At 36.4% G+C, this 16,026-nt stretch overlaps 1 protein-coding gene and 1 long non-coding RNA gene across 4 annotated transcripts in view; both read right to left on the bottom strand.

Moving 5' to 3' along the window:
• Nucleotides 1–628: 628 nt before the first annotated feature.
• spaca6 (sperm acrosome associated 6) lies at nt 629–6,713 on the bottom strand. 3 transcript variants are annotated; one of them, XM_027148224.2, is made up of 9 exons: nt 6,302–6,713; nt 5,771–5,857; nt 5,482–5,553; nt 5,199–5,222; nt 5,002–5,079; nt 4,527–4,627; nt 4,173–4,329; nt 2,725–2,908; nt 629–1,118 (listed from the first exon to the last, which is right to left on the bottom strand). In XM_027148224.2, the coding sequence occupies exons 1-9, from the start codon at nt 6,573–6,575 to the stop codon at nt 1,031–1,033; spliced, it is 1,065 nt and encodes a 354-aa protein (XP_027004025.1). In that variant the 5' UTR covers nt 6,576–6,713; the 3' UTR covers nt 629–1,030. The 3 variants fall into 3 exon arrangements, with proteins under 3 accessions (XP_027004025.1, XP_027004033.1, XP_027004042.1); XM_027148232.2 differs by having other exon boundaries at nt 6,311–6,705; XM_027148241.2 differs by lacking the exon at nt 5,771–5,857 and having other exon boundaries at nt 6,311–6,703.
• A 4,122-nt stretch (nt 6,714–10,835) lies between these two features.
• The window catches only part of LOC125140807, a 15,682-nt gene continuing 10,491 nt past the window's right edge, over nt 10,836–16,026 (bottom strand). The window contains exons 2-3 of the long non-coding RNA XR_007140059.1: nt 11,925–11,992; nt 10,836–11,655 (exon numbers count right to left, since the gene is read on the bottom strand). This is a non-coding gene — a long non-coding RNA (uncharacterized LOC125140807). The remainder of the gene's footprint in view (nt 11,656–11,924; nt 11,993–16,026) is intronic.

Below are 16,026 nucleotides of genomic sequence, written 5' to 3'. Positions count from 1 at the left end.
AAACCTGTTGAAACAAACTTCCAATAAAATTTTGGATAAAGCTCTCAGGATTAAGCATCTTATCCAAGTATGTAAGATGAAGCATTGATGACTAAGCTCTAATCACAAGTTGATGACTAGAATAGTCTGTGACTGTGTCAATTTAAGTCATATTTCTTTAGCATGTCAAAACTGTCATACCTCTAAAACCTGTTCTTCTACTTATACTCTGATAGAAGCCCCTAAAAATGCAACACCAATTACAATGATGTACAATATGATATGGTGACTAAGGCATAAGATCTCAGCAGGTCTCTTACATATTTTTAGCCTCGTCTGATTTTATGTGTTGCATAGCTGGCATAACTGGGGGTGTCCTTTTGTGTTTCTATGAGCAACAAGCTACAGCAGTGAACCAACCTCATGTGCCAACCTCACTTTAAACTGGCACACCTACAGTATGTGTTATGTAAGACATTTTATCTGTTGCATAGCTGGCATAACAGGTAGTTCACTTTTGTGTTTCAATGAGCAACAAACTACAGAAGTGCACCAAGTTCATGAGCCAACCGTGCTCTAAACTGGCACACCTATGTTTTAAGTGATATCAGAGTAAGATATCTCAAGACAATAAAACCAACCAAACTGGTTAAGACTGAAACAAATTTAATTTATTCTGGCTTTGTAAAAATTACATACGAATACATTCACAGACAAAAGAAGAAAGACTTAAATTCAGAAAGTAGCATACTTATTCAAAGTTCTCTATATATTATTTTACATATTAAAAGAAATAGATTAAGGTACCATCTAAAAGACAAGGAAAGATTTTTCTGACAGTACAATGTGAGTAATTAACACTTGGAAATGAAGTTTTCTCTTCTATTAAATGATTTACATTTAATTGAAAACAAATTTGTCATGACATTTAGTCGAATTTATCAGTTATTTAAGAAGCCAGTCCGGGGCATTGGCATCCTCTTATGGTGAACAAAAGCAATTACAGGCCATTTCAGTAGCATTTTACTAAAACTTTTTTTGGTGGTCTTGTTCAAGCAATTTGAAATCTATACAGATGTCGTTCCTGTTCTTGCTCAGTTTCCCGGTCCATTTTCTTAGAAGGCCACCAGTGCAGCAACCTTAGAAGAAGAAGCAGAGAAACATTTTTTGTGTTAGAACAGCAGGGCTCTCAAGTTTTGAACACAGGCAAGAGTGACATTTCCACCCCCCCAGCAAACCCCCTCCCCACACACACACACATTAAAATCCCCCCACCACCCACAAAAAAAAACCCTGTGTTTCACCAGGATCACTGACCACATTTTTACCAAATACAAAGTATTTGTTCAATTTTCATTTATTAATGTGTGTGTGTGTGTGTGTGTGTGTGTGTGTGTGAGAGAGAGAGAGAGAGAGAGAGAGAGAGAGAGAGAGAGAGAGAGAGAGAGAGAGAGAGAGAGAGAGAGAGAGAGAAATAGAGAGAGATTATGACTGGTGTTGTTTATCGTAAGTCTTTTTTATTGTCTTTTTGGACTCCTTTATCATTTGTAATGTTGCTCCCATTTAAAACAGTTCGGCTCAAGCCCAGAAATTTTTTGTGTCATGATTGTTTCGTGTTGAGGTTTTTTTCAAACCGACCATTGAAAATATCCTTGCTAATGAATGTTTTTTTTTTTTTCATTGGTTGTTGCGTTAAATCTTACCCAGATAGTTCTATTTTCTGATTGGCTAATGTGTAGCCTCTTTTTTTGATTGGCTGAAGTGTCAGGCTCAACTAAGCACTCCAGGGGAGACGGGTCCATAGAGACAGCGGTGCGGACTGATACATTTTGGGCGTTGCAGCATATTAAATATGGCATATTAAATATGATAAATAGTCAAAAAGTTTTTCTGCGTGACAAATACAATGTGTGGCGGGAGAGTGTGATAAAAGACCGAAATGTGTGACTGTCACTCTCAATGACAGCCCTGGAACAGTTTAATGTAGTCATACCTGTTGTCAAAATTTTCCTTACTATAAAGAATATCTACACAGGTACAACACAGGATAAGACACTGGTGCGACAAATGAGCTCTTCAAACACTATTCATCTGCCTCACATATTTTCCACTTAATTTGTGTTATCACTGCATTTGTGCAGATGATATAATGTACAGGTATGTACCAATATACCAATACTGTACCAATACCAATTTCATTATTAACCCTCTTTGGCATACATGAGCTCTCAGACACCAACAACTGACTTGTGTTATTGTGATTTATACTCTCAGGCAAAGATGTGTGTTATTATTGATATTGAGGTTTTTTGTCACACTGAACTCTGAGGTTTTTTATCACACAGCTTTAAAATGAGCAAATTGGACAAGAAAAGATTCTGCAAAATAAAAGATTCTGAAAAAAAGTAGAAAGTGAAGCCAATACTCAAATAATGAAATCAATTATCCATTGGTTGAGAAAGAGTAAAAGGTTAAAAGTGTGATTAACAGCTGAAACAGAGTAAAGATCTCTGAGATATGACTTGAGCTGTTATGGGATGTCTATCAGAGAATTGTTAGGAGAAAACTGTTTCTAATATACACAATGATAAATGAACACAAAAATCAAAACATGGCAAAGTTGAAAAAGGAGGTGACCCTTGTCCATGTTTTGTGCTACACTTTTGTATAACTATGCGAGGTCACATTAATGTACACTCTGTTCAAATCTGGCAAACACACTAAGAAATCTGGACTTAGCAATACCCTATAGTGAGGAAGAGCAGCAATAGCAGTGATGTCAGACTGACGGTGAGGAGAACATTACTAGGTAGCTTTAACAGTGAAAATGGAGGTAAAGTGGGCAAAACTCGAAACTGTCCAGCTGGTAGAAGAGCTTGATCAAACACATCCTGCAGTTCTGCATGACCAACTTCCTCATTAGCAACAACTGGAAAAGAAAGAGAAGACAAGAGATAGATATGAGCTGGAGTAAATGATCATTTGGAGTAAATGTTCTTCATTTATTAAAAAAATTTTGTACAGTAGCAATACATTCATTTATTAGATTACATTTATTTGAAAAACAAATGTAAACCATCTAACTTAGAATGTCTGTGGTCTACAAGTAATATACAAAAACATACAACAGTTATACTTAATTCTCTTCTTCTCCTGCTTTCGGCTTTTCCAGTTAGGGGTCACCACAGCGTATCATCTGTTTCCACCTAACTCTATCCTCGGCATCCTCTCCTCTTGCACCAATTACCTTCATGTCCTCATTTAACACATCAATATATCTATATATATTATATCAATATATTTGGCCTTCCTCTTGACCTCTTACATGGTAGCTCCATCTCCAACATCCTTCTACCAATATAACCATCTCTGTACAAGTCCAAACCATCTCAATCTATCCTCTCTGACCTCGTCCCCAAAACAGAAAACCTGTGCTCTCTCTCTCTGATGTACTCGTTCCTAATCCTGTCCATCCTCATCACTCCTAAAGAGAACCTCAACATCCTCATCTCTGCTACCTCCATCTCTGCCTCATGTCTTTTCCTCACTGCTACAGTCTCTAACCCCTACAGCAGAGCTGCTCTCACTACTGTCTTCTACACCTTTCCTTTGATTCTTGCTGACACTCTTCTGTCAAATAACACTCCTTACACTTTTCTTCACCCACTCCAACCCACCTGCATGCACCTCTTCACCTCTTTCCCACACACCCTGTCACACTGGACGGTTAACCCCAAATACTTAGGACCTAAACTCTTGCACCTTCTTGGCCTCAGCCTGCTGTAACCTCACTGTTCTACTTCCCTTCCTCTCGTACATACACATGTATTCTGTCTTACTACAACTGACTGCTGCAAGAAATGCAACAACCTAAGGCATTTTGTCCTTTATTACCTGATACTCATGTGTCCATGCTTAATTTTGTATAAACTAGGGTTATTGAACAATGAGTGATAGAACTGCAAGTTAATAAGAATCATGAGCAAAGTACCCAAACTCACTCTTAAAATTGTACTCAGATGCCCTAAAATCTCGTTTTAGTGTTGATAAATATTTTTAAAATTACTTATTCATGTTTGTTAATACAACATTAAGGAAACATTCACAATTGCACATCAAGATCAAATTAACTTCGCTTCAACCCACAATTGAAGCAAGGGTAGTAAACGCTGTGAATGTTAAAATAGACAGACCTGTGAGATGATAATAGATGCGGACCAGTGAGCGCTCCTGAGAAAAGATCTCACACTGATATGTGCCCGAGTGCTCCAGACGAGCCGATGGTATGGAGAAGAGCTTATCCGTGCCAGCTGTCACCTCCTTAAATCGATCTATCAACATTGTCTTGATCTTAAAGATCAAGATTGTAGTCAAATGAGAAAGGTTTTTATACAAACATATTCGAAATTTGTACCCTCCTATGTGACTTGTTTAGTCTGGACTTTTTCCACACATGAATTGAAGGGATTCTGTTCATGAAGAACTGACAGTTGGAATGGTGAAAATTATAAATAGAATATTTTATAATTATATATATATTCCCTTACCTCTGCATACCTCCAAACGATCTGTATGTCACTTGGCAAAACAAATGGCACATGACACCACATCTGATTTCTGTTGTATTCCTCCACAGTGATTTCCTGCACTAAACACACATAGATATTACACATATAGTACATATTCTAGGCAGGGCTTCTTAGCTTCCCTTGAAAGAATTAATAGACAAAGTCACATACTAATCCTTTATTTATAACATTTAAGCAGAGCCTCTATGGAGAGTAATAAATAGTTTGATTCACAGTAGCTGTAAAACTGCAGACTGGAAATTAACACCACAGTGCAAAAAGGCATGTCACCTTCTCCTTTAGGTCTCACAAGGGGTCAAGGGCTTGAAGGCAACATGCAAATTTTTATCTTTGAAAATGTATTTATCACATCAAATATTATAACATGTATGTAATAAATATGTATGTACAGTATAATAGATATGTTGCATATATCCTGTTAAAATAGACTTACAGGGGCAATCCAGGGGGAATTCACAGGAGTCATACTGACAAGTCATGCAGTTATAGACAGTGCCATGAGCCTGAAAACCTGACAAAATTGAATGACATGCAAAACAATTGCTTAAATGAACATGAACATTAAATCAAGTGTTAATATTAACATTGAAATTTCATAAAAGGAGAAAATTTGGATAAACCGTCACCTACCGCAAGGGGGGAAACATCCAGAAGCTGTTATAAGGTAAAGAGAGACATACATCTTATTGTATAAGTCTAAAAGGAACACAATTATTTGAAAAAGCTTAAGGTATGAAAAAGTAAAGGTGGTCAGAAGTTGATTAGACGCAAGCGAGTCTGAAATATTAAGCTGAGGTAACATTCACTGTATTATGTTGCTCATAGAAAATAATCAAAAAACAGCACTGACAAATATGACCAATTCAGACCTATATTGTTTTGTAGACAAAGTGGAAAAGGGAATCCATCTCACCTCTAGGCAGACCAGAGGCCATTGTGATGAAAGTGTCCGCAGCAGCTTGTAACCTAACTTCATACACTGTGTCTGAGATATATGAGGTAACAGAAAAAACAGAGCTATGTACATTTTTTACGGCAAGAATCAGAATGTATTTGTATGTGAGCGTTGAATGGACATTTATTGATTGATTGATTTGAGAGTGGACTACATCAGCAGTTAAGTAAGGCTCAAATTAGATCACAAGCAGTGTGTACAAAGATTTAAAATAAATAGTAACAAGAGAAAACTTAACAGCAGATACCATTATTCAAATTATGGTCAAATTCTTCCACAATATGCATGATTTCAGACCTCATAAGCTCCTTTAGTACTCTATCATAGCCTCTCCCTGAGAAAAGAACAAATCAACACAAAGAAAGAGTAAAACAAGTCAACACCAAGGACTCGTCTTCATGTGTTATGGGTTACATGACTGAAGGGTTGGCAGATTCGTTGTTGCATGAAGTAAAAAAAAAAAAATAAGAGAATGGCACCCCCTGTTGGTAGACATTAAGTAGAGGTGTCTGAGAGTACTGAGGTGACTTTATCAGTAGTGTAGACTGTGTTAAAACACAAACACTTCAAAAATAATCTAGCTTATTGACAGTACATAAATGTATAATGATTCAGAATAGCTATATTATTATTATAAATCTGGGTTGCTACAATTAATTTCAATTATAAGCTTCATACTGATATAAAATATTAATAATATACAAAGTTTTTTATATTTCTAAACACAAAACAAGCTATCCAACAGTAGCATTGTCCTTTCACCTTCTGAATGTCTTACCTACTTTACCTGCCATGATTACGTTTGGATTGTTGTTGAATATTCTATCCAGTGTTTTGAAGCAGGCATCAATGTTACGAATGTTATGTTCACTGAGTATGTGACCCCAGCATAGACGGACACTGTCATCAGGATCTATGAAGCACTTGTAACAACTTAATCCTCCACAAAACAGTGACATTAAAACCAGTAACCTTACTACAAATCCAACCATTTTGCTTACTTGTAGTGTGTTTAGATTTGAAATCCTTAGAATCATGATTACATCATTCATTACATCAACAGATTAGAGTTCAGTTGAGAGTTCAGCAGGATAATGAGGGAATGCTTAAGTCAACTTTTCTTTAAATGTCTATCATCTTTAAGTGTATATAAGGTTCGATTAAAATTTGTAAATGTTATAGATTAGGTAATTATTTATTTATTATTTATTTATAATTAAGATAAATTCCTCCATAGATTCATAAAGAGAACATTTGTTCAGTGCTATAGTAAATACAATGTGTAAATTGTACAAGGTCTAACACATCAGATAGAAAATTGAAGGTGAACACATCCAATGATGTACTTTTCTCTTCTAGCCATGTCATTAATCCACTGTCTCAGAACCTTCTTCCAGTACAGCGTCTTTTAAGTTTTTCTGAAAACCAAGATGGAGAGAGCAGACAGAGGGAGGACAAGTGAGGCAGACAAAGATGTGTCAGGGTTTGTGCTCATGGTGGCTGTTGTGCCTACAGTTCTGTGTGAGACTAGAAATTGATAACAATGGATTAGACAAACAGTAATAAAGAAGTTTATAATTTAGCAGATTGACTCAACATTAGGGATGTCAATACCATGGCATTTTGAAAATGGCAAAATTACAGTACACAATTGTTTAAAGCACGTTTCTTTCTTAGTCATTTTTTATTACGCAATTTAACACAATTTAATTGAATTCTATAACAGTGATACCGACTCCACATTTATTATGGTTCTTATTTGGTTTCCTTGAAACAATTATATATTTGTATATATATATATATATTTGTTTTCATTACAGCAGTAGCATCAGAAGCCCCACTGCTGCCACTGTTGGGCCCTTGAACATGGCGGTTATCCCTCTGCTTCAGGAGCACTGTACCCTGGTTGATCCTGCACCTAGATCCCAGTTTCTTAACAAATTAGGATTTGCAAGCAATTCAATTCCTTATCTATCATAATTTAGGTTTAAATATAATAGCATATATATATATATATATATATATATATATATATATATATATATATATATATATATATATATATATATATATATATAATATAATAAAAATATATCATGTCAAATGTAAAACAACTGTAATGCTAGAAGATCAAATGAAGAGACAGAGACAGAGAACGATGGCAGAGAACACTGACAGAGAACTAAGCTGTCTTTGCATAACATAATATGATCCCTTTAATACAGGGTGTTAAACAATTCAGGAGCTATAATGAGAGTTTCAAGACACGGCAAGAAGCATTATATCTATATTAATGCAATTTTTCACATAAAAATTCAAATATGTATGAATAAATGGGTAAACAAATTTGAAATACACAATCTACATACAGTATACAGTATGTATGTAGTTCAACTCCCATTGACTTCTAGGTTTTTGAACTCCCTGTAGACACTGGAATATTACAGTGTTCCATTTTAACAAATTTTAATTACATTCATAATTAATAACTAATAGCGCTTAAACACTGTCAGCTTTGAAGGTAGTCATACCACGGGGTCACGACCCTTAGCTCTCTTCTGACTGGACCATTTTATAGGTCATAACACAAAGCCAGCCTACAGAGTGTGCCCCCTTGAGCCTACATATATATATATTTATATATACTTGAGCCACAAAGTTGGACTCATTATGCTCTGCAATAATGATCTAATACTTAATAATAATTACCTAATAAATAATCAATAAATAATCAATAATAATAATAATAATAGTATTATTATTATTATTATTATTATTATTATTATTATTATTATTATTATTATTATTATTATTATTATTATTATCCTATGAATAAACAGGAGTTCATGAATGGCTCTTGGTTTTTATAATTGATGACTTTGCAGACTGCCCCGTTCCTGACCACCTCACCTGTGACCTGCATTTACATCACAGGTTAAGGGTCTCAGGGATGGAGATGCATGCAGAAAAATGACTGTTTTGTTTTTTTCGTAGGCAATTTTTGTGAGTTATACTTCTTTATTGCTCTACATACTAAAAGATTTTCCCTAAGACTTTATATGCAAGTTGCTGCTAATCCATAACTCCACACAGAATAGGGAAATGTGGTTTTGGATTACGTTTGCACCAAATATTTTTGTCAGTGATAATAAAACCGTGGGATGTCTGTGGATATTTTTGCCGCAGTGAGGTTGTGTCGTCACAGAGGATTTAAACCCGAATCTTCCTAAGCCGTATAAGCTCATCTACATTTGCTTACTGAGACAAAATGGTTGTGCATTTTTTCTAAAAATTTAGCACCAAGCCCTATTAAAACACGTTTGCTAGACAGACAGAGACCGAAAGACAAATGGACAGATAGGTAGACAGATAGGCAGACAGGAAAATGTTAACATATAACACTTATTTGCTGAATTTTGATTGAGTGCCATGTTATTCCATTTTAAATTAAAGCAACAAAGGAAAGGAACAGGAATGATGCACCCTCAGATAAAGTACAGGCCAAGAATACAATTTTTAGGTGCAATCCGTATCCGATTTGCAAAAATAAAAAATGTAATTTAAGAAATAAAAGGTTTAAAAATTCCACAATGTTAAAGTGACAGAGAAATCCTTCTTTTAATTTGCACAAATGTCACATTAAATCCACAGAAAAAAAGAGTATGGCACCCCCTGTGGGTAGACAGCTATCACTGACACAGGACTGACTTCATAGGGACATGTCTATCTTTGTCTTCGCAGAATCTTTTCACTGGAAAACATTTAAAACACCATTCCAGTAACAATGTGCCTGCAATTGATGACGAATGAGAAAATTGTACATAGACATGATGTCACAGATTCCTGGAGATGGTGATGAAATAATGTGGGATATTCACAGCTCCTTAAATGACAACATTACGTAAAACAATGCAGAAACATCATAAAATGCTAAATTACATATCACTCATTACATATTACTAGCTGCGACAACAAATACATTATTTAAGAGATGCAGAAAGTAGGCAATACACAAAACGCTTTATCTTACCGTTGCACGCTTTGTTCATTCCACTCTACTTCAGCCAGACTCACATCCTGAATATTCCTATGTGCACAGGTGAGCATGCATGTAAATGGTGTGATCACAGTAAACACAAAAACATTCACTATTGAACAGCTTGTTGTATATCATGAACACATATGAATATCTACTAAAACAAGGCTCAGAGGTGAACAGGTATAGAAGTAATATTACCATGGTGGTGGTATCTCACATCTGCAGAGTTGAACAGTAACAGTGCTTTAGAAGAACAATGTATTCTTACAAGAGCATCACAAGAGCATCCACTCTCTCTCTCTCTCTCTCTCTCTCTCTCTCTCTCTCTCTCTCTCTCTCTCTCTCTCTCTCTCTCTCTCTCTCTCTCTCACACACACACACACCACACACACACACTTCTTCCACATGATGACCACAAGAAACAAAGACAGTTAAAATAAAACACACATAAAGGACATGATAGCAAATGGGTGGCCAAACGAAATCAATTTATCTCCCCTTCCCACTCCCCCCCCCACACACATCCTACAAGCTGCAGTACTAGAAATATTGCAGCCTGTTAAAACACATGCTACAAACATACCTGAGAGTGCACATGGGTTTGTGCTTTCCCCTCCTGCTAATCAGTCTCATTTGCTGACTCTGACTCTTCCCTCATCTCACCATTCTCACAGTCTTTCCTCTCTTCATCTTTCTCCTCTTGCTCACATTTTTCAGGCACCATGACTCTAACCCCCCACCCTCACCACCACCCACCCCCCCTTCCCCAGGCTGCGTGTTTGCTGGCCAGTGTGTGTGTGTGTCTGTCTGTGTGTCTGTCTGTCTGTGTGCGCGTGTGTGTGTGTGTGTGTGTGTGTGTGTGTGTGTCTGTGTCTGTGTGTGTGCCTGTGTGTGTGCGTGTGTGAGTGTGTGTGTGTGTGTGTGTGTGTGTGTGTGTGTGTGTGTGTGTGTGTGTGTGTGTGTGTGTGTGTGTGTGTGTGTTTGATGAGGAGAGGAAATGTGTGCGAGACAGAGGGAGTAGGGAGGGGGCACATGAGGAGAGAGGAGAAGAGAAAAGACAGCAGGGAGGAGAGGGGATGTAGGGGGAGGGTCAGGATCACAACGAAGCATCTCACTGATGAGAGATGAAGCAAAGGACATGTTTGCATCTCTTAATCAATCTGTACATGCCCCACATTTATAGCTCTGCCCTGTATGACGAAATGAGCAAAACACTTTTGTAAATTCTAAATAATAAACATTCCCTGCTGGAGGTGGTTCTGTCGGAGATACTACATTACGTACAGCAATTCTTATAAGTAAAGTCTAAATAAAGGCTTACATTTACAGTAGGTAACCTTCTATGCAGCTCATTTGTACAGTAGGACAAAGCTGTGCATTGGTACATTTAAAATAAAGGGAAAAATGTTTATTTTTAAAAGATTGCAAATATGAACATGGTATATTTATATAGCTACTGGACTAAAGCAATTATAGGGTAGACTGTAACACATCATAGGTTGTGTTAAGCAGTAAGTCACTTTTGGACGTGAACTCATTTAAATGTGATTTATTATATTCTAACAGCATTAGGACATAAGAAGAATCAAACCTGCACAAAGACTTAAAGACAGCGCAGACATCACAGCTGCCATTCCAACCAAGCAGGAATGAAGAATGAACAAAACAGGAATGACCCTGTGTGCCTTTGCAATTAACGTAGATGAAATCTTTTGTTCCGGAGCCAACATGCCTGCTAGGCGTCAGAGTCATCGCCTGCCGAAATACAGACTTTCAGACCGTGTTGAAAAGCAACAAGAAAGTATGGTAGACAGGGAAAAGGCTTAGCTATAGACTAGACAATTTTTATAAAAACATATAAACATTGTAACATGTCCAAACTTAATTTTATGGTTATATACACCACAATTATTTTTCACAACTATGTTCATCATTTAGTATTTCCAGGCAATGATGTGTCACACGAAAGTCTCAATTCAACCTTATGCAGAGGCCAACACTGTGATAATGAATAACAGCCAATCACATTTACATGCGATACATTCTTGAAAGATGGAGCTTCTTACAGGAATGTGAAGATCAGAAATTATATCCTGCTTTCAGGAAAAATAAGAAAAAAAGGAGAAAAATTAGAGCAGAATAGGTTGTCAGTACATAAACTGGACTATACAATATGTATAATGCTATATTCATACACGTCCAATCACACAAAGGGTTAAAAACATATACACAAAATAAAATGAAACAAAGTACACTGTTATCCTTAAATATATATTTGATTTGTACATATATTTGTGCATTGATTTGTACATAATAACAGAATCAAATAATTTGAGTCTCAGGAATGAAGTGAAATAATCACCATTTTCACAGCCGCCAAGACTGGAGGCAATAGCTCCAGTCTAATAACCTGGACTTTGGCCCCAGTACCTGCAAAACAAACAGCATCTTTCGATATAATTCACACAATCTTTCATCATAATTTATCCCCATTTTCATCTGTGAAGCTTGTACCTTGTGTGTGAAGTGCATGATTTCTTCCAGTTATCCTCTATGTTCTCTTGAATTAATGTATTTACTGTACCATACAGTACAAGCCCAGTTCCACCCTTAACACCCCAGGATATTTGCATGCACCAGTCTTGTTATTTACCTTGTTAATACACAGTTGCTATTGTATTTAAAGTTCACATAAAGCTTTTTTCTGTAGGTATTTTTCCTAGTTATATAAATAGCATTTCTGTAATTTCACATTTAACATTTAGCTGTGATTTTCTAGGATGTTGATATGAGCCATGATATGAGCCTCTCAATATTGTACACGACCTCAGCAAAGGAATGCCTCGGCCATCATGTGAAATTTGTAAAGTGTCTATAAGTGTGAGAGAAAATGCTATTATTATTATTATTATTATTATTATTATTATTATTATTATTATTATTATTATTATTATTATTATTACTTCTACTACTACTAATAACAATTCCATCTAGGGCCTCAGTGGCATTGAGGGATTGCAATAGATGTTCAGGTGCTGCCGCAGGGAAAGCTAGAAGGCTGTACAGTTATCTCCAGGCCATTTACGATGTGAAACCATACAACCAACTACCTCAATCTGCGGCACACAAAGCTCTTCTCCATGCTGAAGCTGCCAGGGAGCTCATCATAAGTTCCTCATAATGTCTGTCCAAGAAGATGGCATGATAGTTTTGATGGCATGATAATTTTTTTAATACTTACAAAGTTGCACTGATTTTCATGAATTTTCTGTCTTCTAGTTTAGCTGAAATTAATGTCACAAACATTATTATGGTATTGCCCTCCTGTGGACCAAGAAGAAAATAGAGCAAGTACTAATTTTTATGTGACTGGTATATACACACACACACACACACACACACACACACACACACACACACACACACACACACACATACACACACACATGCACACACACACACACACACACACACACACACACACACACACACACACACACACACACACACACACACACACACACACACACACACACACACACACACACACACACACACACACACACACACACACACACACACGATACTTAAGCTTACTGTATACACATTTTAAATTGTAGAAAGTGAATTTTTCCCATTTTTCTGTGGTATGTTCTCTAAAACGAATATTCCCTTGTATTTTGATTGATCTTTTTATGTACATATTTATTTTTAATGTGTTTATTCTTGAAAGATGACACATGTTCAACTGGATCATTCTCATCCCATACACAAAGCCTTGTGTCTCCACTTCACCCTGCCACTCTGCCCTATTGAAGAGAGCAGTGGGAGAGAGGGGAGAATGAGACATATGAGCACTTCAAAGTCTTGGGCCATTGGCACACTGCCTCAGCAATGCCAGAGCCTCCATTAATGCACAACCAGGTGGATTTCTTTACGCTCTTCCCTTTCCCCTACCCCCTCTTCCTGCATGAAGCTCAAGTTCCTAATCCCCTTGTAAGGCCCCCGACTAGTGCCAGATCCTCTCCATCCCCCTTTGTCTTCCCTAATTCTCTTCTTTTTCATCTATCCCAAAATGCCACCCACAAACATGCCAGGTGTACACCTTTTTTCCACCTTATTCTGCCCTTTCTTAATTTCACTGTGTAAGTCTTGGTCTTACGAGTTTGTCTCTGTCTGAAGCTCCTAGTCTCTTGAATTCAGCACATCTCTTTACAGCTACAAATGTCTGCGTTATCTTCTCCTCAGTTACTAGCTACATGAGTTATATATATGTGAGGAGTCTGTGTGCTTTGAATTGATGGCACCCCAAGCAGAAGTTGATAAGCTGTGATCTGAGAGTGCGCAGATACTCATTAATGGTGGCAGAATGCCGAGAATGAGACTGCTGTGTGTAATTGATCTCACTGCATGTTTGTTTTGCTCATCTACATCTAGAATCGAATAAATTATTCTGTTAAGCCTTTGCCATAGAAAAAAAGTTGAAAAAATTAATTCATTTAGAATTATTATAACACTTGTTTTGTGATCTATACTGAATGTATATATTGTATACTGTATATATTGGAATTGATTATGGAACACAGACTTTTATTTAACATTCTAATAATACAACTTACAATTTTTTCTATTTGTTTTTAAGACAATTAAGATTACATTATGTAATTTATTATTATTATTATTATTATTATTATTATTATTATTATTATTATTATTATTATTATTATTATTATGCATTCTTTAGTTTATCATTACCTGTAGTGGTTTTATTTCGTACCTGCTTACAAACAGAGTTCATGAGAGATGAAACAATCTGGTATTTGAACTCACTGAATTGCTTGTACAATTATGTTGGATTTTGTAAGTAATACATGCAGTGAAATTATACCAATTAAAAACAAACAAACAAACAAACAAACAAACAAACAAAAACCACAATTAGCATTAACCCATACAGTCTTTTAGTTTTCTTTTTAAAAAATCCTTATCTATATATAATGGTGTGTGTGTGAGTGGGGAATAAGTTGTTAAAAAAGGGTTTCCATAGAAACAGGTGCCATAGTAACCACTGGCACTTTGGCATGGTGCCAAGCAGTCACCATGGCAGTGTTGTCAGTCAAGTTTGGGTGCTAAAGAGGTAGGTGGCACAGACATTGGATGGGTGTATCGCGGAAGCTGGTGGTTTTCGTTTATCTGGCTTCGATGTAATGAAGCGCAGTGTGCCATTTAATGTGAAAAGCAAGAATTTGTACCCATTTATATTAAGTGAGAACTTACAAGAAATTGGACATCATTTACAAGTTAATAGCATTAAATGCATTGCAATACTGCAGTATTGCAGATACAAATAATATGTAGGGGAAATAATTATAGCTTTGAACATCAGTTTGTATTTAATACACTGTAAAAATACCTAATGCCTAATGCTTTAAAGAAGGGATTTTGGAAACATAGGGCAACATTTAGGCTTTTTATGAAAGGGAATAGTATTTTCTCAAACCCATCTTCAGCCCTGTCTCCTTGTTAGATTCTGCCTTGTCTGAAATCTTTATCAGGGTTTTTGCTCTCTCATTCTACACCATTAAATAATTTTATTTAATTTGGATGTTTGCATTAATTAACATATTATATGTCCAACTCATGAAAGTTATTATGTAACTTGGTTTATAAGTTAGTTTGTATATAAATATAAATAACATACAATTATTTATTATTAACAATTTTTCATTCTTAATATATTCCTGATATTGTGAAATTTTCACACTCAAAACATGAGATCATGAGATCACAACCTTAGAGTCTTTTCTTAAAGTCCCCAAATGGGATGCATACTAGATTGTACTAGCTTATTCTTGTGCTTTAAGATACTCTCTAGTGACCTTTTGTGTAACCCCATAACAGGCAGACTGTAGAAATTCTATTGTTTATTCACACACCAATATAAATAAATAAATGAATAAATATGTACATATCTACTGTATGTGCGGATGGGTGTACATGTACTCACACTTTCATTGTTTTTCACCTGTTTAGTTTGCCTGTTTTTTTTTTGGGGGGGGGGGGGGGTTGTATTTTTGCCTTGGCCTCTAATATCCTGTTTGTGAACTGCCTTTGCAATTTGTTGGTTGCCAACTTCAGTACTAAATATTACCTACAACTCCAGCTTCCGCTTTGTGGAACAAAGGAAGCAAAAGGTTGCTCGCTCTCTCTCTCTCTCTCTCTCTCTCTCTCTCTCTCTCTCTCTCTCTCTCTCTCTCTCTCTCACACACACACACACACACACACACACACACACACACACACACACACACACACACATACACCACTATGAAGCAGTATCAGCCTCTCCCTGTCATCACATGCATGCATTCAGCGTTTTTTGCTTCTGTGCCCCTTGTATTTCTCAAATCAGGAAGGTGTGTCTGAAACTGGCTCGACTGATTATCCTGCATTTTGATAGAAGC

Source organism: Tachysurus fulvidraco, chromosome 3 (assembly GCF_022655615.1).
Source record: "Tachysurus fulvidraco isolate hzauxx_2018 chromosome 3, HZAU_PFXX_2.0, whole genome shotgun sequence".
NCBI classification, from domain to species: domain Eukaryota; kingdom Metazoa; phylum Chordata; class Actinopteri; order Siluriformes; family Bagridae; genus Tachysurus; species Tachysurus fulvidraco.
This window is presented reverse-complemented; position numbering and strand designations above follow the sequence as displayed.